Genomic DNA, 23493 nt, shown 5'->3' with positions numbered 1-23493 from the left:
CAATATGGATAATGATGGCAGGTTTTATACTGGTGTTTCTTAACTGGCAAAGTGGAAGCATAGATGCACCAACAATGGATGGATCTTGAGACAGGACAGCACAAAAGGTACTTTGCTACATATACCTGATCAGCTCTTTGAAAGATCTCTCCAATTATTACCATTCCTCTGCCCAACTTATCTCGTGCTAATTCCCTGTTGAGAAATGTTACAGTGTCTGCCCCTTCATGATACAATTTTTTTAATGAATAGTGTAACTTTGGAACAGCCACGGAATCTTTTCAGTTCTCTGGTGTAACTTCCGTATTTAAGGGCATTCATAAGATTGTTATTTCCTTTTTGGCTACTGCACTGATAGATTAGCTGCCTTTAGGGCTTTGCTTTTTCCACTTGGTGTTCCAGATAATTTTCAAAGTTCTACTTTATCCATAGTCATCCTATGCTCCCCATTTTTGAAATGTTGTAAGGGCTTTGCTGAATTCTTATGTAAAGATAATCTCTGTAATCTCTGCCACTGTTGAGCAATACTTACTGCCCATTGCATCACTGGCACTTAGGGCAGCAATGAAGGTCTTCCATCTCTGGTGGTGTTCGGGGTTTCCTTCATCGTGTCAGTAGCTTCCTCTCTGTTTTCACTACTGTTAGTCATGCAAGTCCTGAGTGAAGACTCAGGAATACCGTCACACTCAGTTGAACGATTCTTCATTGCTGTTTCCGTAACTGTTTTGTTTTACCAGTCAGGGTTGTTAGCCCTGAGCTGAACATGGAGGACCAGTGGACCACTCTTAGTCTGGCCTCTACCTTTTGACCTGTTTGGCATGGGTGACCCTACCAAAGCATAAAGCCCTGACTCCAGCCAGCATAGCTCTCCGGGTCATTGAGGCACGCAGGCCTCTAAGATTGTTGCCCTCCTGGAGAGCTGGGCAATCCTGGTAAGGGTTAATCTAGTGCACTGGGGCCTTGGTTGCCATGCACCCTTATAGCCCACAATGGCCTTGGGAAATTTTATTATAGTACTGTGTAACGTTGCTTTGGAAAAATAAAGGTGAGTTAGAATATTGAAGATAGCAATATCCCATAGTCTGGAAAGTTTTGGCATCACCACAGTTGCAAGCAAGCTGGATTAACAGTTTTACAGTATAAATTTGCATTCCAATTATAAAAGTTCAAAGTAACTTTATTATCAAAGTACATGTGTCACCATATACAACCCTGAGATTTATTTTCTTGTGGGCATACTAAATAAATCCATAATAGAATAACAACAATAATAGAATCAATGAAAAACTGTGCCAATTTGGGCATTCAACTAATGTGCAAAAGACTGTGTAAATGAAAAAAGAAATCAATAATATAAAAATAATAAACGTATAAGGAATCAATATCGAGAACATGAGATGAAGATGAAGAAACAGAATCAGGTTTACTATCACCGGCATGTGACATGAAATTTGTTAACTTAGCAGCAGCAATTCTTGAAATTGAGTCCACGGGTTGTGGGAACATTTCATTGATGGGACAAAGTGAAGTTCAAAGTGAAATTTATCAGAGTACATACATGTCACCACATACAACCCTGAGATTCTTTTTCTTTCTCTGCGAGCATACTTGGGAAAGCTCTTGAACAGTAACCATAACTGCAAATGCAGATATAAATAAATAGCAATAAATAATGAACATGAAATAGCATGATGAAAGAAATTGAGTGAAGTTATCCTCTTTGGTTCAAGAGCTTGATGTTTGAGGGATAATAACTGTTCCTGAACCTGGTGCTGTGAGTTCTGAGACTCCTGTGCCATCTTCCTGATGGCAGCAACTCGAAGAGAGCATGTCCTGGGTGGTGGGATCCTAGATGATGGATGCTACTTTCCTGCAACATTGCTTTGTGTAGATGTGCTCAAAGGTGGGGAGGGCTTTACCCGTGATGGACTGGGCCGTATCCACTACTTTTTGTAGGATTTTCAGTTCAAGGGCATTGGTGTTTCTGTACCAGACTGTAATGCAGCCAGTCAATACCCTTTCCATTACACGTCTATGGAAGATTTTCACAGTTTTAGATGCCATGTCAAATCTTTGCAAACTCCTAAGGAAGTCGAGAAATTGTTGTGCTTTCTTCATAATTTACGTGCTGGGCCCAGGACAGGACCTCAGAAATAATAACACTGAGGAACTTAAAGTTGTTCATCCTCTCCACCTCAGATCTGATGAGGATTGGCTCATCATTCACTGATTGGGGAAAAAAAGCAAGTGATTATCAGCATTTTTGTTTCTCTTTGATTAAAGATTAAATTCTGTTCCTCTGGTCCTTTTAACAAATGTTTTACTTTTTGCTGACTATAAGGTCGTTCATTACTTAGTGGTCGTTGTTTGCGTCTACCTGTCCTTTTTTTTCCCCTTTCCTTCCTCCCAATTCCGTGTTCTCTATGTGCATTTAAGCTGTGTTTTAATTCTTGATATGTGGTGTCTAAATTTCTTCTCAATTTTAACATACAACTAAAGTATTTGTTTTCCTTATAAATATATTTTAATACCCAAAAAATGTTCCCGATTTTTCTGGGCTTATAATTAGGAGGCATTTGGAGAGGAAGGGTTTGGAGGGTCATGGGCTGAACTTGGGCAACTGGGACAAGCAGGAAGGATGCTGTGGTCAGCATGGATCAGTTGAGCTGAAGAGCCTGTTAACCTTGACTCTCTGGGCTAGTTTTTTTACTTTTTAAAAAAATCTCACATATTTCCTTTAACTGTGTTTCTATTTATACTCATTTGACATTGTACATTCTAAGTATCTAAGTTCAAAATAAATTTATTATATTACCTTGAGATAGTAAATTTTTGTGGCATGATATTTTCCATGGGTGAGAATAGTGATAATGGAGATAAGTCAACGCATAATAGGCTGTCCAATCAAGCTTCACCCAGGACCAGGGGAATGGTAAAAATGTCATTATTTCTAAAAAGCTTAATACTTCTGCTAATGCCCCACCTCTGCCTCATACCCCATCCATTATTTATATACACACGTTCTTTTTCTCCCTCTGTCCCTCTGACTATATCCCTTGCCTATCCTCTGGGTTTTTTCCCACCTCCCCCTTTTCCTTCTCCCTGGGCCTCCTGTCCCATGATCCTCTCATATCCCTTTTGCCAATTAACTGTCCAGCTCTTGGCTCCACCCCTCCCCCTCCTGTCTTCTCCTATCATTTTGGATCTCCCCCTCCCCCTCCCACTTTCAGATCTCTTACTAACTCTTCCTTCAGTTAGTCCTGACGAAGGGTCTCGGCCTGAAACGTCGACTGCACCTCTTCCTAGAGATGCTGCCTGGCTTGATGCGTTCACAAGCAACTTCGATGTGTGTTGCTTTAATATTTTGGATCCTGCTTTATATCAATCCTGAAATATTTTCATTCTCCTTTGAAGATGATTATAAATATATTTGAGTGGTTGAAAATGTCAAAGTCCTATTTTCACATGTTGTGGGAATTCAGATTTTTAACGTATTGAAGCCTGGTTTAAACTTGGGGAGCCAATTGTAACTTGAATCCAACTCTTAAGCCGTTACAGAAAGCTACTTGATTTGGTGGTGAGGATGGAGAGATTGACTATGTCAGATGTGCCCACATCAACTTCTACATTACTGTGCACAGAACTGCAATCTTGTTTTTGTTGTGATCAGGCCCGTTACTGTAAGTCGTAATAGGCATTGTTTTGCTGGCTTACCCAGTTGTTAGGAATGAAGTCTTTCATATCCCTATCTTAAGTGACCTTAACAGAGAAGTATTTCTCAGCTGTCATTAGTGCAGACTGTTTTTAATTTCTTTGTGGCATACCTTCTAAGTACAGTGTTGGCAAACAATCAAAGAGGGTTCTTTAGTTGAGTATTAAATTACTGCCAAGGTATAAATTGTTTCAGCTTTAGAAGAAGAAAAAAATACTTGTTTTTCTTAAATCAACGTTTAAACTTCAGTGGTCATGAAGTTACTTTTTATGATCAAGCGAATTTTCCTACAGAACCTTTCCCGAGGCATTTTCCTGAGCAAAAGGAAAGCTGATGTTGAGCTTAAGAGATAATTGATTATAAGGTCAAAGAGCACTCCTGTGCAGAAACAGTCCCTTTTGCCCGTCTAGTCCGTGCCAAACTGTTACCGGATTTAGTCCCGTCACCATACGTACCCCTCCCATTCTTGTATTTATCCAGACTTCTCCAAATGTTGAAATTGAACCTGCATCCGCCACTCCTGCTGGCAGCTCATTCCACACTCAAACTAGCCTCTGAGTGAAGGACCATTGAGGGTTTAGTTAAGCTGTGGCATTCACAAAGTATTTTCGAGGAAATGGTGATGAAGTACTACAGTGGGCTTCACATTCTTAAGACAGAGAAAATTCTTATATTTTTATTTATTTAGCAATACAGCATGGAAGAATCCCTTCCAGCTGCACCACCCAGCAACCCCTAATTTAACCCTGAACACTCAGGGAAAACCCACCATTCCTTGGAGAGGGTGTACAGACTCCTTACAGATGAATTCCAACAGCCCGAGCTGTAATAGCATTGCACTAACTGCTATGCTACTGTGGCACCCAAAATAGTATTTGTGGGGATGCGATTGGGAGGTGAGGTTATTAGTCTGGAGAAAGTTATCAGCAACGAGAACAATGAAATGGGTTAAATTTAAGGTTTGAGGGAACTTAGGGCAAATAAAAAAGAGCTTTCAGATGAGATGAACGTTGGGTAAGTGGTTAATGGCATGGATGCTCAGAGAGCCATAATGGTGTAGGGTCTGGAGAAGTATGGAATAATCTTGACCTGGTGGGCAAACTGTGCTGGAGTGGACATGGAGAGAATATAAAGTTTAAATCCTTGTTTACGATGCTGAAGTAGCAAATAAATTGTCTCCTGTCTGAGACAGATTCCAGGAAGGCACTGAGGGATGATGCTAATAGGATCAAGGCTCAACTTTATTCAGAAGGTACATTTACATATACTGTATTAGGAATTTGCTGTGGTGCATTGGTTGCTGTGACATGCAACAAAAATGACGTTCAACAATTATAAGGGATTATATAAAAGTAAGTTAAAGTGTGAATGGAATAAAGTGTGCATTACTACATAAACCCCAGCATGTACCTTAAATGTAAACCACATTATAAAAGTGGTTTAAAGTGTTTTAAGTATAGTGCATTGAGGGGGGATAACTAGAATGGTTTATTCTCAATTTGACATTTCCTGTCAGATGGAGACTATTAGTTCGTTCCATTTTACTCAATTGAGAACAGAGGGATAAATAGAATGTGGACAGCATGTGGAAGAAAGAGCAGAACTATTCTTGGTGTGACATAGCCCTCAACCTGTATGTGGTTTTGGCAAAGGTTAGAGCGACCAAGCCAGATCTGGCAGAAGGTGGGACATTAGACTCAGGACCCTCACCACCAGGTTCAGGAACAGTTAATTACCCCTCAACCATCAGGCTCTGGAACCAAATGGGATAACTTCACTCAACTTCGCTTGAAATGTTCCCACAACTCATGGACTCAACTTTCAAGGACTCTTCATCTCATCTTCATCTTCATCTTGATATTTACTGCTTGTTTGCTTATCTATCCCATCATTTTCTTTTGGTATTTGCAGTTTGTTGTGCTTTGCACACTGGTTGAACACCCAACTTGGTTCAGTCTTTTATTGATTATAGTATGGTTATTGCTCTGTTATGGATTTATTAAGTATGCCGGCAAGGAATTGAATCAGGGTTGTATATGGTGCCGTGCATGTACTTTGATGATAAATTTATTTTGAACTTTGCTATTTTTGGTGTGCACCAGACAGGTTTCTTCTGTCAATACTAATCGTACTCCTTAATGTCAGTACAAAGTGAGATCAGTCTTAAGTTCACTAATGTATTTTGCCAGCACTCCACATATTGTACTGGGTTGACTAAGGCGACATTCATCACTCTTTCACTGGTTGTCAATCTGCTTCAGCCTGATTTGAAAAGGAGTTTCCTCTGAGGTCACAGCCAAAATGCTGTAATAGGGTGTTACAGTAATAGGGTGTTGCATGCTTAATTTAATTGGACATCTCATCCATCTGGCAACCAAGACACAAATTCACATAATTGGCATTACCTGAGGATTTGGGTCTGTTTATTAGAAATTATAAGTATCATTTATTCTAATGCGGATAAATAACTTCACTCGCCTCAACTCTGAACTGATTCTACATCCTGCAGGCTCACTTCGAAGGAACTTAATACTCATGTTTTCAGTATCATTTATTTAATTTGCAGTTTGTCTTTTGCACATTGGTTGTTTGCCAGTCTTTGTGTGTCATTTTTCATTGATTCTATTTGTTTCTTTGTATTTACTGTGAATGCCTGCAAGAAAATGAATCTCAAGGCGGTATCTGGTGACGTATATGTAAATTGATAATTTTACTTTAAGCTTTGAACTTGTGCATAAATAAATATTTTTACACGAAAAAACCCTTATCTGATGCTTGAAGGGAAGGGAATTGCTAAGAACCAGTTGTCAACAGGTCGGGCAGCATCAGTTAGAAACGATGAGTCGACGTTTCCGGTCGGAACGTCGACTCATCATTTCTAACTGATGCTGCCCAACCTGCTGAGTTCATCCAGCGTACTGAAAGTGTAGCTTTGATCACAGCACCTGCAGATTATTTTGTGTTTAAGAACCAGTTGTGCCTCCCGATACCAATGACAGGACTCTGTTTGGGTCCTGAACTCATTTCAAGTGTTCACCATGTTGTGGCTTCCATTCTTGAGTCCAATGGGGAGTGCTATTGGGTATCCAGTGGCAAACCGAATCAGGCATGTGGCTTAGTAGGTTAATTGGCCACATGGGTGTGATGGGGTGGCATGGACTTGTTGGGCCAGAAGGGCCTGTAACTTTACTGTATCTCTAAAAAGAAATGGTGCCTATGAAGTTTTTGGATTCACATGAGAATAACTGGAGGTTGCTAACACTGGCACAGGGTAATGCTGCTAGTTTTGTTCACGATTTCCTGCAATTTTCTAGACAATTAATGTGTCAGTCACGCACTGGTAGACTGACATTAATCCAATGTAATCAGATTCATTTGTCTGTTTCCATAGCTTTCTAGTGAAATTGAGCACCACTGAGCAAAGTCCACGTGTGCTATCTGCTCGTTAAGATTCTTCACTATAATTTAAAACAACTGGAATTTTGGTTTTGGTGAATAGTACGATAGGCTAGAGAATGTTTTGCTGTTGAACGATTGTAGCTATTTTAAAATTTCCATTTTCTTGAATTCTTCTCTGTTGTCTCATAAGATGCATTGTTTTAGGTTATGGAGCCATACAGGACCTCCAGCCCCACTGGTCCGTGACAGCCAAGCTTGGAGAGAGAAGATTAACACAGCATAGAAGCAAGGCCTTCAGCCGATCTAGTCTGTGCAGATCTGATCTTCTGTCTAATCCCATCTAGCTGGATCTGGACCATATCCCTCCAAACCTCTCCCAAACACGTAGCTATCCAAATGTTACAATTCAGTCCACTTCTCCTGGAAGCTGGATCTTTACTCGCACAACCCTCTGAACAAAAGTTCCCTCTCAGATACCCCTTAACTATTTCACTGTTCATCTCAAACCGATGATCTACAGTACTAGTCTTGCCCAACCTGAGCATGCATTCACCCTATCTATATCCCTTATAATTTGGTTAGGAATGGTGAGGATGGAGTGCTGTAGGAGGGGTGGGACAAGTGGCAGAGAAGGAATGGCAGGGGACTGGTGGTGGTGTGGGTTCAGACACACCCAGCCCCGGGACACCAGGCAAGGTCATTTGATTCCAAACAATTGGTATATTGATCATTACAGAATGTCTCTCTGCTGCTTCCTACTCCTTCCCCTCTCCCTTCCACTTTTCCCAACCATGATTCCCCTCTCCCTGCTCCCTTCTCACTCTCAGTCCACAATAAAGACCCATATCAGAATCAGGTTTATCATCACTCACATTTGTCATGAAATTAATTTTTACTTGCGACAGCTATGTATATATCACATAGGATATGTATGTGTGTGCGTGTGTGTGTATATATGCGTGTATGTGTATGTATATTTATACATACATGCACACACTCAAGTCCCAGCAATTTCCATGCAAATTTTCTCTGCACTCTTTCAACTTTCTGTACGTTTCTTGAAGGTAGGTGATCAAAATGCACGCCATATTCCAAATTTGGCCTCACTAATGTCTTGTATAACTTCAACATGACATTCTATCTCCTCTACTCAGTGTCTTGAGTTTTGAAAGCCAATGTGCCAAGATCTTTATGACCCCATCTATCCGTGATGCCACTTTCAGTGAATTATGGATCTGTATTCCAATATCTCTCTGTTCTACCACACACACGTCAGAGCCTACTGTGCAAGTTTATCCTAATTTGCCCTTCCAAAGTGCAATACCTCACACTTGTCTGCATTACATTCCATTTGCCATTTTTCAGCCCATTTTCCCAGCTGGTCATTATCATGCTGCAAGCTTTGATAGCCTTCCTCGCTGCCCACTACACCCCCAATCTCGGTGTCATCCTCCGATCTGCTGAACAAGTTTATGACTTTATAGTCTAAGTCATTAATGGTGATGGTAACAACCAATGGACCCTTCACCGGTTCCTGTGGCACACCTCTAGTCATAACCTCAGATCAGAAACATAACCAGCTACTACCACTCTCTGGCTTCTCCTGCTAAGTCAATGTTGGATCCCGTTGACTACTTCATCCTGAATGCCAAATGAAGTAATCTTCTGGACCAGTCTCCCATAAGGGTCTTTGCTTGGTAACTTCCTTGAAAACCAATAAGATTGGTTCGACATGCCCTACTACACTTAAAGCCACGTTGACTATCCCTAATGAGGCCCTGTCTATCCAAGTACTTGCATATCCTGTCCCTTAGAACACTATTCAATAATTTACTCACGACTGATGCCAAGCTCACTGGCCTATAATTTCTCACCTTACTCTTAGAGCCTTTCTTGAACAATGGAACAACATTAGCTACCCTTCATTCCTCCAGCAGCTCACCTGTGGCTAAGGACATTTTAAGTATTTCTGGCTGGGCCCAGGCAATTTTAACACTAGAGCCCCACAGAGTCTGGGAAGGGGCAATGTCTGGCCCTGGGGATTTATCTATCCTAAGTTGTCTATACATAGCCAGCACCTTCTCTTCTGTAATCTGGATATGGTCCATGACCTCACTACTCTTTTATCTCTGTATCATAGCCCCTGTGTCTGCCTCCTGAGTAAAACAGTTGCAAAAGATTCATTTAAGTTCTCCCCCATCTTTTTCAGCTCCGTGTGTAGATGACCATGCTGATCTTCAAGAGGGCCAGTTTTGTCCCTTGCTATCCTTTAGTTCTGAATATAGCAATACAAACCCCTGGCATTCCCTTTCACCATGCCTGGCAGGGTAACCTCATTGTCTTAGCCCTCCTGATTTCTCCCAAGTGTTTTCTTGCATTTCTTATACTTAAACACCCCATTTGATCTCAATTGCCCATAATGATATGTGCCTCTTTCTTTTTTCTTTGCCAGGGCCTCAGTATCCCTCGCTAATCAGGGTTCTCTAAACCCGTTACCCTTGCATTTTTATTCAAGCAGTAGCACACAGATTCTGTACACTCAATATTTCACTTTTGAAAGCCTCCCACTTACCACACGTCTCTTTGCCATATCACATTGTTTCCAAGTCCACATGTGCTAGGTCCTTTCTGATGCAGTCAAAGTTGTCTTTGCTCCAGTTTGCAATCTCAATTTCGACCAGGCCTTTCCTTCTCCTTAATTATCTTGAAACTAATGGAATTCTTCATCATCATTATGTGCTGTTCCGTATGATGAAGGTGATGCTGGTCTCCTGACCATGTTTGTTCTTGGTAATTTTTTTCTACAGAAGTGGTTTGCCATTGTCTTTTTCTGGGCAGTGTCTTTACAAGACGTGTAACCCCAGCCATTATCAATACACTTCAGAGACTGTCTGCCTGGCGTCAGTGGTTGCAAAACCAGGACTTGTGATGTGCACCAGCTGCTCATCCGACCATCCACCACCTGCTCCCATGGCTTCATGTGACCTGATCAGTTTGGGGGGGGGAGGTTGCTAAGAAGGTGCTGCACCTTGCGCAAGGGTGACCTGCAAGCGAGCAGAGGGAAGGAGTGCCTTACACATCCTTTGGTAGAAACATGTATCACCACCTTGCCACCCATAATGGAATTATGATTACTCAAACCAAAGCATTCTCCTATATAGACTTATGTTGCCTACTCTGTCTCATTCCTTAAGAGAAGATCCAGTACCAAACTCTCTCCAGTTCATACCTCTGCATATTTATTGATAAAGGAAACTCTCCTGAATACATTTGACAAACCCGATCCTATTCAATCCCCTTACACTATGGAAGTCCCAGTCAAAATGTGGAAAGTAAAATATCACCTACTATCTCAATCTTATTTCTTGTAACTGTTTGTTACTTCTTTACAAATTTGTTCCTCCAAATCCCACTGACTACTGGGAGGTCTATAATATAGTCCCATTAAAATAGTCATCCTGTTTTTTTTTTTTTTTTTTCGATTCTTCAGTTCCATCCGTCTAGTCTCAGCAGACGAGCCCTCCCGAATGTCCTTCCATTTTAGCCCGTCCCAGTTGCGTATGCCTAGCACTTATGCCTCTAAACCAGGGTTTCCCAACCTCGGGTCCATGGACTCTCTCAACCCAAGCAAGGCTGCAGGACCGGATGGTGTCAGTACCAGGGTGCTCAAAGCCTGTGCCCTTCAGCTATGTGGAGTACTTCGCCATGTATTCAACCTGAGCCTGAGGCTCCGGAAGGTTCCTGTACTGCGGAAGACGTCCTGCCTCGTCCCTGTGCCGAAGACGCTGCGCCCCAGTGGCCTCAATGACTACAGACTGGTGGCATTGACCTCCCACATCATGAAGACCCTGAAGAGACTTGTTCTGGGGAGCTGCTCCGGCCTACGGTCAGGCCACACTTAGATCCCCTCCAGTTTGCCTACCAGCCCCGACTAGGAGTTGAGAATGCCATCATCTCCCTGCTGAACCGTGTCTGCACCCACCTGGACAAGCCAGCGAGCACTGTGAGGGTCATGTTTTTTGACTTCTCCAGTGCGTTCAACGCCATCCGCCCTGCTCTGCTGGGGGAGAAGCTGTCAGTGATGCAGGTGGATGCTTCCCTGGTGTCATGGATTCTTGATTACCTGACTGGCAGACCACAGTACGTGTGCTTGCAACACTGTGTGTCCGACAGAGTGATCAGCAGCACTGGGGCTCCACAGGGGACGGTCTTGTCTCCCTTTCTCTTCACCATTTACACCTCGGACTTCAACTACTGCACAGAGTCTTGTCATCTTCAGAAGTTTTCGGATGACTCTGCCATAGTTGGATGCATCAGCAAGAGAGATGAGGCTGAGTACAGGGCTACGGTAGGAAACTTTGTCACATGGTGTGAGCAGAATTATCTGCAGCTTAATGTGAAAAAGACTAAGGAGCTGGTGGTAGACCTGAGGAGAGCTAAGGTACCAGTGACCCCTGTTTCCATCCAGGGGGTCAGTGTGGACATGGTGGAGGATTACAAATAACTGGGGATACGAATTGACAATAAACTGGACTGGTCAAAGAACACTGAGGCTGTCTACAAGAAGGGACAGAGCCGTCTCTATTTCCTGAGGAGACTGAGGTCCTTTAACATCTGCCGGACGATGCTGAGGATGTTCTACGAGTCTGTGGTGGCCAGTGCTATCATGTTTGCTGTTGTGTGCTGGGGTAGCAGGCTGAGGGTAGCAGACACCAACACAATCAACAAACTCAGTGATGTTGTGGGGATGGAACTGGACTCTCTCACGGTGGTGTCTGAAAAGAGGATGCTGTCTAAGTTGCATGCCATCTTGGTCAATGTCTCCCATCCACTACATAATGTACTGGGTGGGCACAGGAGTACATTCAGCCAGAGACTCATTCCACCAAGATGCAACACAGAGCGTCATAGGAAGTCATTCCTGCCTGTGGCCATCAAACTTTACAACTCCTCCCTTGAATGGTCAGACACCCTGAGCCAATAGGCTGGTCCTGGACTTATTTCATAATTTACTGGCATAACTTACATATTACTAATTAACTATTTATAGTTCTATTACTATTTATTATTTGTGGTGCAACTGTAATGAAAACCAATTTCCCCCGGGATCAATAAAGTATGACTATGACTAATGGAATTGGTCCATGACATAAAAAAGGTTGGGAATCCCTGCTCTAACCTGACCTATCCATGTACCTGTCAAGTACCTTTTTAAATGCTAATGGATCTACTTTTAACCACTTCCTCCAGCACCTCATTCTATAGACTGCCCACTTTGAGTGAAAAATAATTCTGCCTTCTCACCATAAGCCTATGCCCTTTAGTTCTTGATTTCCCAACCCTGGGGGTGAGGGAGGGGGAGGTGGTGGAGAAAAGACTGTGTGCACATTCACCCAGTGTTGTGAAGATAAACAGGAAATATTTTTTCCCTCCTCTAAGGAGAGCCAATGTAATGAAGTCTGGAAATAATTAACTGTTCAGTAATTTTTCAGTATTTGGTAATTTTTCACTGACATTTGGAGTCTTAACAGGGCTGTGCAAAATGTGAATTCTTTGTTATACCCTGATTAATGCTTAAAGTGCACTGGTGTTCCTCTGCCAATTTCTGATAGTAAGGAGAAAAGGTCAATACTTTGAAAAATATCCAAACATTTATCTGCTAAATTTATGAAATATTGTAAATTTCTTATATTTAAAATTTGTATCTACTTTTTAGGATTTGTCTTGGAGGGCCTGTTAAAATGATTGGACTTTTGTTTTATCTAGTATTTGAAAGAACTGTTTGGATAATACTTTGAGCTTATGTATTTATTATTTTGTTCTTATTCCAGATGATTGGTTCTGCCTTCTGCATTTACAATGTACTTGTTCTGGCCACCATCTCTTTTTTAATTCGAGCTGACGCACACGTTCTCAGAGGGAATGGTAAGCTTGATGCCTTTCTTTGAAAAGAATGAAGTACTGATATTTGCTTTGAATCAGCCAGTCATTTATATTTTAAAAAAAGCAAGAAATATTGTGCCTTTGTGTCTTATAATCCTATTTGAGCTCACAGGTCTTCTTCCGCCAATCTTTTAAATTTAAACAATCTTCTTCAAAAGAAAATTGGCAGGTCAGCTCTTTCGTGGAACTCAGTACCTAAAACGATAAGGGATACAGATTCAGTTGACACTTTTAAACACAAGATCAAAATCTATTTGGTGTAGTGGCATCAGCACTGGACTTCGAGGCGAATTGTCTCGGGTTTGAACCCGGCCAGCCCTTTGCACCCTTGCATGCATTCCATTCTTACTGCATTGAATGTCGAGCTACCAACTTGGCATTGTTGAAAGAAAACAGACGAATGCCAAAAATGCCACCTGATGCGTCACAAAATCTATTTTGTCTTTTTCTTTTATTGTTTACATTTTATCCCATTGTAAAGCACTTTGAACTAAATCGTTTGTATAGAAAGTGCTCTGTATGTTATTATTACAGCACAGCTCTGGAGAATCGATCAGGAGTTTGGCCTTCCAGCTTCTAAACACTTGCAGCCTAAAGCTATGATGAGAAGGGTAGCAATTAAATTATCAAAGTGAGATGATTTTGCTCAAAATATGATTGAATGGACTTGGAACAGAGATAGATGAAAGGAATACCCGATGGTTATGTTTCTGAAGTACCTCATTGGCTGAGAAGTGGTTTAGGGTGGGTTATGAAAGAGCATTATAAATCCTGAGAAAATGCCCATCGACTGCTGAGTTATTTAACCTCCTTTGAAACCCTGCTAATTTTGTAGAACATGTTCTTCAAGGGGATGGGTTAAGAATTCCTATCTATGGTCATGTTTATCGCTTTAAAAGTAGTTCTCGGGAGAGTTCTGCTAATGTTTGTAAATATACATTGTTAATTCTGTGTCACATTTTTCTAATAAATAAACATTAGCATTTGGTTAAAAAAATTTTAACTTGACTGGCCATTTAAAATATGAGATCAATCCTACCGGATGTAACACACACAAGATGCTGGAGGAACTCAGTAGGTCAGGCAGCATCTGTGGAAATGAACAGACAGTTGACATTTTGGGATGAGACCCTTCTTCAGTAATGGACAGGAAGGGGAAAGAAGCCAGAATAAGAAGGTGGGGAGGGGAAGGTCTACAAGCTGGAATGGGAAGCCTGATGGATGGGGAGGAGGAGGAAGTGAGAAGCTAGGAGGTAAAGGGCTCAAAAAGAATGAATCTGATAGGAGAGGAGAAAGGGAAGAAACAGGTGCTCCAAAGGCAAGTGATAGACAGGTGAGAAGAGACAAGTTAAGACAGGAGCCAGAGTGGGGGATGGAAGAAGAGGGACGGGTGTGGGGGGAAAATTACCGGAAGTTTGAGAAATTGATGTTCATGCCAACAGGTTGGAGGCTACCCACCCAGAATATGAGATGCTGCTCCTTTACCTTTTCCACCTGTCACCTCAGCTTCTCACTTCATACCCCTTTCCCCTCACCCAGCTTCACCTATCACCTTGTACTCCTCCTTCCCCCCCCACCCACCTTCTTATTCAGGTGTCTTTCCCCTTACTTTCTAGTCCTGATGAAGGATCTTGACCTGAAAAGTTGACTCATTCCCTTCCTGACCTGCTGGATTCCTTCAGCATTGTGTGTGTGTGTGTAACTTGATGTGCACCTGCTAATTGTATTTCGTAGATTTGCTCTGGTAATGGCAAAAACAGTAGTGTTGTAATATAGGGCACCATGGGAGTGTAGTGGTTAGCGTAACGCTATTACAGCTCGCGGCATTGGCGTACAGAGTTCAATCCCAGTGTCCTCTGTAAGGAGTTTGTAAGCCCTCCCTCCCTGTGGAATGCGTGTGTTTTCTCTGGGTCCTGCGGTTTCCTCCCCCAGTCCCAAGCTGAACCGGGCAGGTTAGTTGGTCATTATAAATTGTCCCATGATTGGGTTTGGGTTGATTGGGTTTGTGGAGATTACGGAGAAGACCAGGCTCAAAGGTCCGCAAGGGAATTATCATCTGGAATTAATTTTGTTTTGTTCTCTCTTAGAAGTATCCTATGGAAGAATAGGAACAGATATTAACTTGATCTGCAATGCTGCAAGTAACAGGTACTCCTAAGTTCTTATTAACCATGAATGTGTTTGAAAAGTGGTTTATCTTTTATTTCTTTTCATCCAAGTTATGATTTGTGTGATTTTTTTTTCGCGCCTTTGCTGCGTCGTCTCGGTTGGCTGGGAATGAAAATAAATATCATGTACTCTAATCTTTTGGCTGAGATTAGCAAATCTAAACCATGCGTTCTGTTCATATCACAACTATAAAAGTTGCAAAAAAAAAAAAACTTTTGGAGCTGGCATGCTGAGAAAGACCTGGGGGAATAAACCAGAATGGGGAATGGAAGAAGAGAGAAGGAGGACCGCTTTGTCAAGCACTTTCACTCCATCCGCAACAAGTAGGATTTCCCATTGGCCAACCATTTTAATTCCCAATCCCCATTCCCATTCCGACATGTTGGCCCACGCCCTCCACTGCTACGATGAGGCCACTCTTGGGTTGGAGGAGCAACGCCTCATATTCTGTCTGGGTAGCCTCCATCCTGACAATGTGAGACTAATCAACTTAAGCTTGTACTTCTTGGGATGTGATGCACAGAGAGGGGTTCCTATATGGAATAAGAGGAGCAGAGAAGTTGAGGCTGGAGGAAGATGTGAAGTTGCCAAAGGATTTAAATATTTTCAACTTGAAAGATGAGGGAGTTGTTGTAGGTCATCAACGACCAGGCTTTGTACTACTGAGGTTTATTGTGGGGGAATTGCATATCTCAGGTTTAAATGTTGGGGATACAAGTCGGGTGATGGCAAAAGAAAGGTCAAAACCCTTAATCAGAACTGGAAAGGAAGATTCAGATTCATTTGTCACATATACATTAAAACATGCAGTGAAATGCATTGTTTTTGTTAACAACCAACTCAAACCTTAGGATGCCTGCAACTGTCACCACATATTCTGGTACCGGTATAGCATGCCCACACTGTTGAGCAGAACAACACGTATAGCAACAAAAGAAAAAGAGTAACAAAACAACCAACAGCAAAACAATGCAAACACGAGGAAATCTGCAGATGCTGGAGAGGGAGATCCAAAATGATAGGAGACTTCTATCATTTTGTCTTCTCCTATCATTTTGGATCTCCCCCTCCCCCTCCCACTTTCAAATCTCTTACTAGCTCTTCTTTCAGTTAGTCCTGGCGAAGGGTCTGGGCCCGAAATGTCGACTGTACCTCTTCCTAGAGATGCTGCCTGGCCTGCTGCGTTCACCGGCAACTTTGATGTGTGTTGCTTGAAATTCCAGCAAAACAAGCCCCTTTCTTCCCTCCCACTTCCCTCCCCCCCACCACACACACAGACAGTTCTTCAACCTTAGGCTTCAGGCCTTCAGTTGACTTGGACGGAAGCCAGAATAAGGTAAGAGGAGGAATGGAGTACAAGCCAGCATATGATAAAGTGTGACCAGGTAGGGAAGAATGAGAGGGATGAAGTAAGAACCTGGGAGGTGATGGGTGAAAGAGGTAAAGGGCTGAACAAGAAACAATCTGATAGGAGAGAACAGTGGGCCATGAAAGAGAGGGAAGAAGGAAGGGCACTGGAGGGAGGTGATGGGCAGGTAAGACGAAGAGAAAGGAACCAGAATGCGGAACCAGACGGTGGATGGGGGATTAATTGCTGAAAGTTAAAGAAATAGACGTTCATTCCATCAGGTTGGAGGCTACGCAGAAGGAATATGAGGTTTTACTCCTCCAGCCTGAGCTTGGCCTTATTGTGGCACTAGAGGAGCCATTGGCTCACATGAAAAGATGAAATATGAAGCTAAGCTAAACAATAATATCAAGGAGGACAACTGAAGTTTTTCTCAGGTGTATAAAGAGTAAAGGAGAGGGGAGAGTGGATATCGGACTGCTGAAAAATCATGCTGGAGAGGTAGTAATGGGTGACAAAGAAATGGAAGATGAACTGAATAAGTATTTTGCAGCTTTCTTCACTGTGGAAGTCATTAGCAGTATGCCGGAAATTGGAGAGTGTCAGGAAGCAGAAGTGAGTGTAGTTGTTGTTACGAAGGAGAAGGTGCTTGAAAGCTGAAAGGTCTGAAGGGTAGATAAGTCAGCTAGATGGGATGGACTACACCCCAGGGTTCTGAAAGGGGTAGCTGAAGAGATTGTAGAGGCATTAGTAATGATCTTTCAAGAATCACTAGATTCTGGAATGGTTTTGAAGGATTGGAAACTTGCAAATATCACTCCTCTCTTTAAGAAGGGAGGGAGGCAAAAGAAAAAAAATTATAGGCCAGTTAACCTGACTTCAGTGGTTGGGAAGATGGTGTGATTTCAGGATTCTTGGAGGTGCGTGATAAAATATGCCAAAGACAACTTGGTTTCTTTAAGGGGAAATCTTGACTGACAAATCTGTAGGAATTTTTTGATGAAATAGCAAGCAGGTTAGACAAAGGAGAATCAGTGGATGTTGCTTACGTGGGTTTTCAGAAGGCTTGTGACAAGGTGCCACACATGAGGCTACTTAACAAGCTATGAGCCCATGGTATTACAGGAAAGATTCTTGCATGGATAGAGATTGGCTGATTGGCAGGATGCAAGGAGTAGGGATAAAGGGGTCCTATTCTGCGTGTCTTTTGGTGACTAGTGGTGTTCCACATGGGTCTGTGTTGGGACCATTTCTTTTTGCATTGTATATCAAAGATTTGGATGATGGAATTGAAGACTTTGTGGACAAGTTTGCAGATGATGCAATGATGGGGGTGTAGGGCACTTAGTATTGAGGAAGCAGAGAGTTAGCAGAAGGGCTTACACAGATTAGGAGAATGGACAAAGAACTGGTAGATGGAATATAGTGTAGAGAAGCGTTGGTCATGCACTTTGGCAGAAGGAATAAAGGCTTGGACTATTTGGATAAAATTCAAAAATCAGAAGTGCAAAGGGATTTGGGAGTCCTCATGCAGGATACCCTAAAGGTTGAATTGCAGGTTGAGTCAGTGATAAGCAAGGCTAATGTTATGTGAGCATTCATGTCAAGAGGACTAGAATATAAAAGCAAGAACGTAATGCTGAGGCTTTACAAGGCATTGGTCAGACTGTGCATGGTGTATTGTGAGCAGTTGTGGGCCTCTTATCTAAGAAAATATGTTCTCGCAATGGAGAGGGTCCAGAGGAGGTTCACGAGAATGATTCTGGGAATGAAAGGAGCATTCTTTCTGGGCTTGTACTCACTGGAGTTTAGAAGAATGAGGGAGGGATCTTATTGAAGCCTATAGAATATTGAAAGGCCTAGATAGAATGGATGTGGAGAAGTTGTTTCCAATGGGGGTGGGGGGGGGGGGGAGGCTAGAACCAGGCGGCATGACGAGGAAGAGAGGGATGTCGACTTAGAACAGAGATGTGAAGTAATTTCTTTAGCCGGAGGGTGGTGAATCTGTGGAGTTGATTGCCACAGGCAGAGGTTGATAGATTCTTGATTAGTGGGAATGTCAAGGGTTATGGAAGGGAAGGCAGGAGAATGGGTTTGAGAAGGATAATAAATCAGAATGATGGGACGGCAGAGCATACTCAGTACACTGAATGGGCTAACTCTGTTTCTGTCTTGTAAGATGGATGGAGCCCAGGTTGAAGAAATTCAAAGAAGGAATTAAGTGAAGTGCAAAACCTTAGTAAAAATACTTAGTGATTTTAGAGAAAGATAAATAATTTAGGTCAAAAGGAGTGTCAGTGTTGTTTTTAAGACAAATAGTGATTTGACGATGGAAGTGTGAATCAGTGTTTCAGCCACTTTCTTTTGTGATTTGTGCTAAGTCTGTTTCTAAAGATGATCACAAGAGGTATGCAGTAAAGTGCTGGCAGTGGGTCTGTGCCTTCCTGAAAATAGAAAAGGATGAAATGTTAAGTGCTGACAGGGGGAATTCAAGACCAAAACCTTAGTGTTCGTTCTCCTTTTCTTGCTGCTTTATTACTCAACAGTGTGGTTGAGGAGCATTGTTTACTAACAGCATTGATTTTCTTCAGCTCACAAGACTAAATTTCCCTGGGCTGGTGTAATGAATTGGGACAAGACAGGCCATTGTGTAAAATGGTGGTAGAGCAATTCAAAGGCAGATGTAAACTAAAGTTTTAGCAGAGCAGAAATAGTGGGAAAAGCAGAGTGTTATTGGCCTTTGCTGGAGGCTTTGTACAAAGCAATCTTTATTTCCATTTTGACAGAGTCCCAGTTACTGTTTTTTAATTGAGCAGTCACACAATCATACATGCCTTCTTGTCTCCATTCCAAATTGTAAATTCTGCATTCCTTCTTGGACCCAGATCTAATTGCACTGCTTCTGCATTCCTAAATTAAGATTCCTTAAAACCATAAGACATAGGAGCAGAATTAGGCCATTTGACACACCGAGCCTGCTCAACCATTCCATCTTTGATTATTTATCTTCCCTCTCAACCCCATGCCCCAGCCTTTTCCCCGTAGCTTTTGATGCCCTTACTAATCAAGAATCTATCAACATCCGCTTTAGATATACCCAATGTCCCGAGGCCGCCTTTATCCATCTCTGGCTGTTCCTCTGAGCTTTGTACCACCTTTTCAGTAACCTTCTAAACCCACTTGCTTTGGGCTTTGTACAAATATTTCATAGATCTAACCTTTAAAGTGGTTTTATCTGTCTCATGTACATTGAAACATACAGTGAAGTGTGTCGCTTTACATGAAATCAAATCTGCAATGTATGTGCTGGGCAGCCCGTAAGTGTTGCCACGTTTCCAGTGCTGACTTAGCAAGCCCACAGCTCACTTATGATAACCCTATGTCTTTGGACTGTGGGAAGAACCAGTGGGAATTGAACCCTGATCGGTGATAGCATTCCACTAATCACTACGCTGCAGTGCCACTCTCATTACCGTGCTTTATACTAAACGCCACATTACCGTGCCACCCCAGAGCACCTTCAGACTTTTCACCACGTTGAAGATACTGTATGAATAGAAGCTGTTGCTGTAAAGCATTGTAATATCTTGCAGTTGTGGAAAAAATATAAATACAATTCATTTTTCTGAAACTTGCTTTCACTCGGGTTACTTTCAGCATTTAGAATGAGTGCAGCTGTGCTTCTCATAACTCTTTGAAGACGGGAATTAAAAAGATTATTTTCAATTTTAATTCATGCGTGACTCTTGAATTACCCTTATGAATAGAGAGGCACGTTTAACAAAAGAAGCTATTCAAATGCTTCTTCGGTACAGGCAGTAATTTAAATTTGAGTTGGTTCATAAAAAAGCTCATCAAGATAATATATTGGAATTATAGGACTGTGATCTCGGGCATACGGAAATTATGATCAAATTGGAACTTAAAGCATTCCGTTAAGAATGTGGGGATTGGAGGGAAGGTGTGTGGATGTTGATGATAGCCTTTAAACTTTAAACTTTCTTTCACTTCTGTTTGAAAGTTAAATCCCAGTTCGTGCTGGCACTGCTATCTTTTATGAAACTAGTGGTCTAATCACGGGCACAGGCATGGATACGTAGGCTCTATTGGAGTACTTGAATCAATTTTGTTCTTGCAAATTGAGTATGTATGTTATTCCAAAGTTCTACCTGAAGTTTTGTTTGAAAGTTTGTGGAAAGATGTATCTTTTTAAAAAAAAGTACCAGTTTCAAGACTGAACACCAGTCAACACAAAGGTTTGCTGTTATTTTAACTGAATAATGTCAAACACTAAGAATAAAATTTGGGGTTTATACATATGAGCGTGGGTGTTTTGTCACATGTACCAAGATACAGTGAGAAGCTTGTCTAGCATACTGTTTATACAGATCAAACCATTACCCAGAGCACTGAGCTGCAAGAATAAGGTAAAACGACAATGCAGAATAAAATGTAACAGCTACTGAAAAGTACAGTGTTGGTAACCAATAAAGTGGAAGATCATAATGAGAATGACTGTGAGGCCAAGAGCCCCTCTTATCATACTAGTTTTCCATTCAAGATTCTGATAACAGCAGACTAGGAACTGTCCTCTAGTCCGGTAGAATGTGCTTTTCAAGCTTTTGTATCTTCTGCCCAAGTGGCGGTGGCGGTGGGGGGGTGGGGGCGGGGAGAGAAGAGAGAGCATCCAGCGTGGGTGGGCTCTGTGATTATGCTGGTTGCTTCTTTGAGGTATGAGAAGTATAGGCAGAGTCCATGGAGGGGGAGGTTGGTTTCTGTGATGTGCTGAGCTGTGTCCACAGCTCCTGCAGTTTCTTGCGGTCGTGTGCAGAGCAGTTGCCTAAGCCATTATGCATCCAGAAAGAATGCTTTCAATGGTGCATCGATAAAAATTGCTACGAGTCGATGGGGACATGCTGAGTTTCCTTAACCTCCTGTGGAAGTAGATTAATATAAAATAAAGTGATATTGAATACTCCTAGGCATTAGTTGGGTCACAATTACTCAGTACCTCTTTATAAGTTCTTCTGAAAATAAGGCCATAAGATACAGGAGCAGAAATAGACCATCTGGCCCGTTGAGTCTGCTCCATCATTCAATCATGGCTGATGCTTTTTCTCTATCTCCTCCTCAACCCCAGTTTCCGGCCTTCTTCCCGTAACCTTTGATGCCATGTCCAATCAAGAACCTATCAATCTCTTCCTTAAATAAGCCCAACCACCTGGCCTCCACAGCTGCATGTGGCAACAAATTCCACAAATTCACCCCCCTTTGGCTAAAGAAATTTCTTTGCATCTCTGTTTTGAAAAGGCACCTCTTTATCCTTAAGGCTATGCAGTCTTGCCCTACACTCTCCCACCATGGGAAACATCCTTTCCACGTCTACTCTGTCTAGGCCTTTCAACATTCGAAAAGTTGCAATGAGATCTACCCTCCTCCTTCTGAATTCCAGTGAGTACAGACCCAGAGCCATCAAACGTTTCTCATATGATAACTCTTTCATTCCTGGAGTCATCTTTGTGAACCTCCTCTGGACCCTCTCTAATGCCAGCACATCTCTTCTAAGCTGAGGGGCCCAAAACTGTTCACAGTACTCGAGATGAGGCCTCACCAGTGCCTTATAAAGCCTCAGCATCACATTCCTGCTCTTGTATTCTAGACCTCTTGAAATGAATATTAACATGGCATTTGCCTCCCTCACCACCAACTCAACCTGCAAGTTAATCTTCAGGGTGTTCTGCACAAGGACTCCCAACTCCCTCTGCATCTCAGATTCCTGGATTTTCTCCCCATTTAGAAAATAGTCCGCACATTTATTTCTACTACTAAAGTGCATGACCATGAATTTTCTAACATTGTATTTCATTTGCCACTTTCTTGCCCATTCCCCTAATGTCTAATTCCTTCTACAGCCTACCTGTTTCCCCAACACTACCTGCCCCTCCACGAATCTTCGTATCATCTGCAAATTTGGCAACAAAACTATCTATTCCATCATCTAAATCATTTATATACAGTATAAAAAGAAGTGGTCCCAACACCAACCCCTGCGGAACACCACTAGTCACTGGCAGCCAACCAGAAAAGGATCCTTTTATTCCCACTTGTTGCTTCCTACCAGTCAACCAATGCTCTAACCATGTTAGTAACTTTCTTTTAACACCATGAGCTCTTAACTTGGTAAGCAGCCTCATGTGTGGCATCTTGTCAAAGGCGTTCGGAAAGTCCAAATATACAAATTCCGCTGTATCTCCTTTATCTATCCTACTTGTAATCTCCTCAAAGAATTCCAACAGGTTCATCAGGCAAGATTTTCCCTGAAGGAAACCATGCTGACTTTGTACTATCTTGTCCTGTGTCACCAAGTACTCCAGCACCTCATCCTTAACAATTGACTCCAACATCTTCCCAACCACTGAGGTCAGGCTAACTGGTCTATAATTTCCTTTCTGCTGCCTTCCTCCTTTCTTAAAGAGTGGAGTAACATTTGCAATTTTCCAGTCCTTTGGCACCATGCCAGAGTCCAATGATTTTTGAAAAATCATTTCTAATGCCACCACAATCTCTTAACGCTACCTCTTTCAGAACCTTAGGGTGTAGTTCCTATGGTCTGGGTGACTTATGTACTTTTGGGTCTTTCAGCTTTTTGAGCACCTTCTCTCTTGTAACAGTAACTGCACCCACTTCTCTTCCTTCACACACTACAACAACAGGCATACTGCTAGTGTCTTCCACAGTGAAGACTGACGCAAAATACTCATTTAGTTCATCAGCCACCTCCATGTCCCCCTTATTATTTCTCCTGCTTCATTTTCCCGCAGTCCTATATCTACTCTCATTTCTTTTATTTTTAACGTACTTGAAAAAGCTTTTACTCTCCACTTTGATATTATTTGCTAGCTTGCTTTCATATTTCATTTTT

The 23493-nt window shown here is 42.1% G+C and overlaps 1 protein-coding gene across 4 annotated transcripts in view; it reads left to right on the top strand.

The window, feature by feature from the left end:
- Positions 1-23493, top strand: part of LOC140194916 (interleukin-11 receptor subunit alpha-like) — a 125630-nt gene that overhangs the window by 47851 nt on the left and 54286 nt on the right. For 3 of the 4 annotated variants that reach the window (XM_072252298.1, XM_072252297.1, XM_072252299.1), the window contains exons 2-3: positions 12943-13036; positions 15142-15202. In XM_072252298.1, the coding sequence (XP_072108399.1) occupies positions 12943-13036; positions 15142-15202 (155 nt within the window). The remainder of the gene's footprint in view (positions 1-12942; positions 13037-15141; positions 15203-23493) is intronic. The other variant, XM_072252300.1, reaches the window with a different exon arrangement.

The sequence above is a fragment of the Mobula birostris genome, chromosome 3 (assembly GCF_030028105.1).
Source record: "Mobula birostris isolate sMobBir1 chromosome 3, sMobBir1.hap1, whole genome shotgun sequence".
Lineage (NCBI taxonomy): Eukaryota > Metazoa > Chordata > Chondrichthyes > Myliobatiformes > Myliobatidae > Mobula > Mobula birostris.
This window is presented reverse-complemented; position numbering and strand designations above follow the sequence as displayed.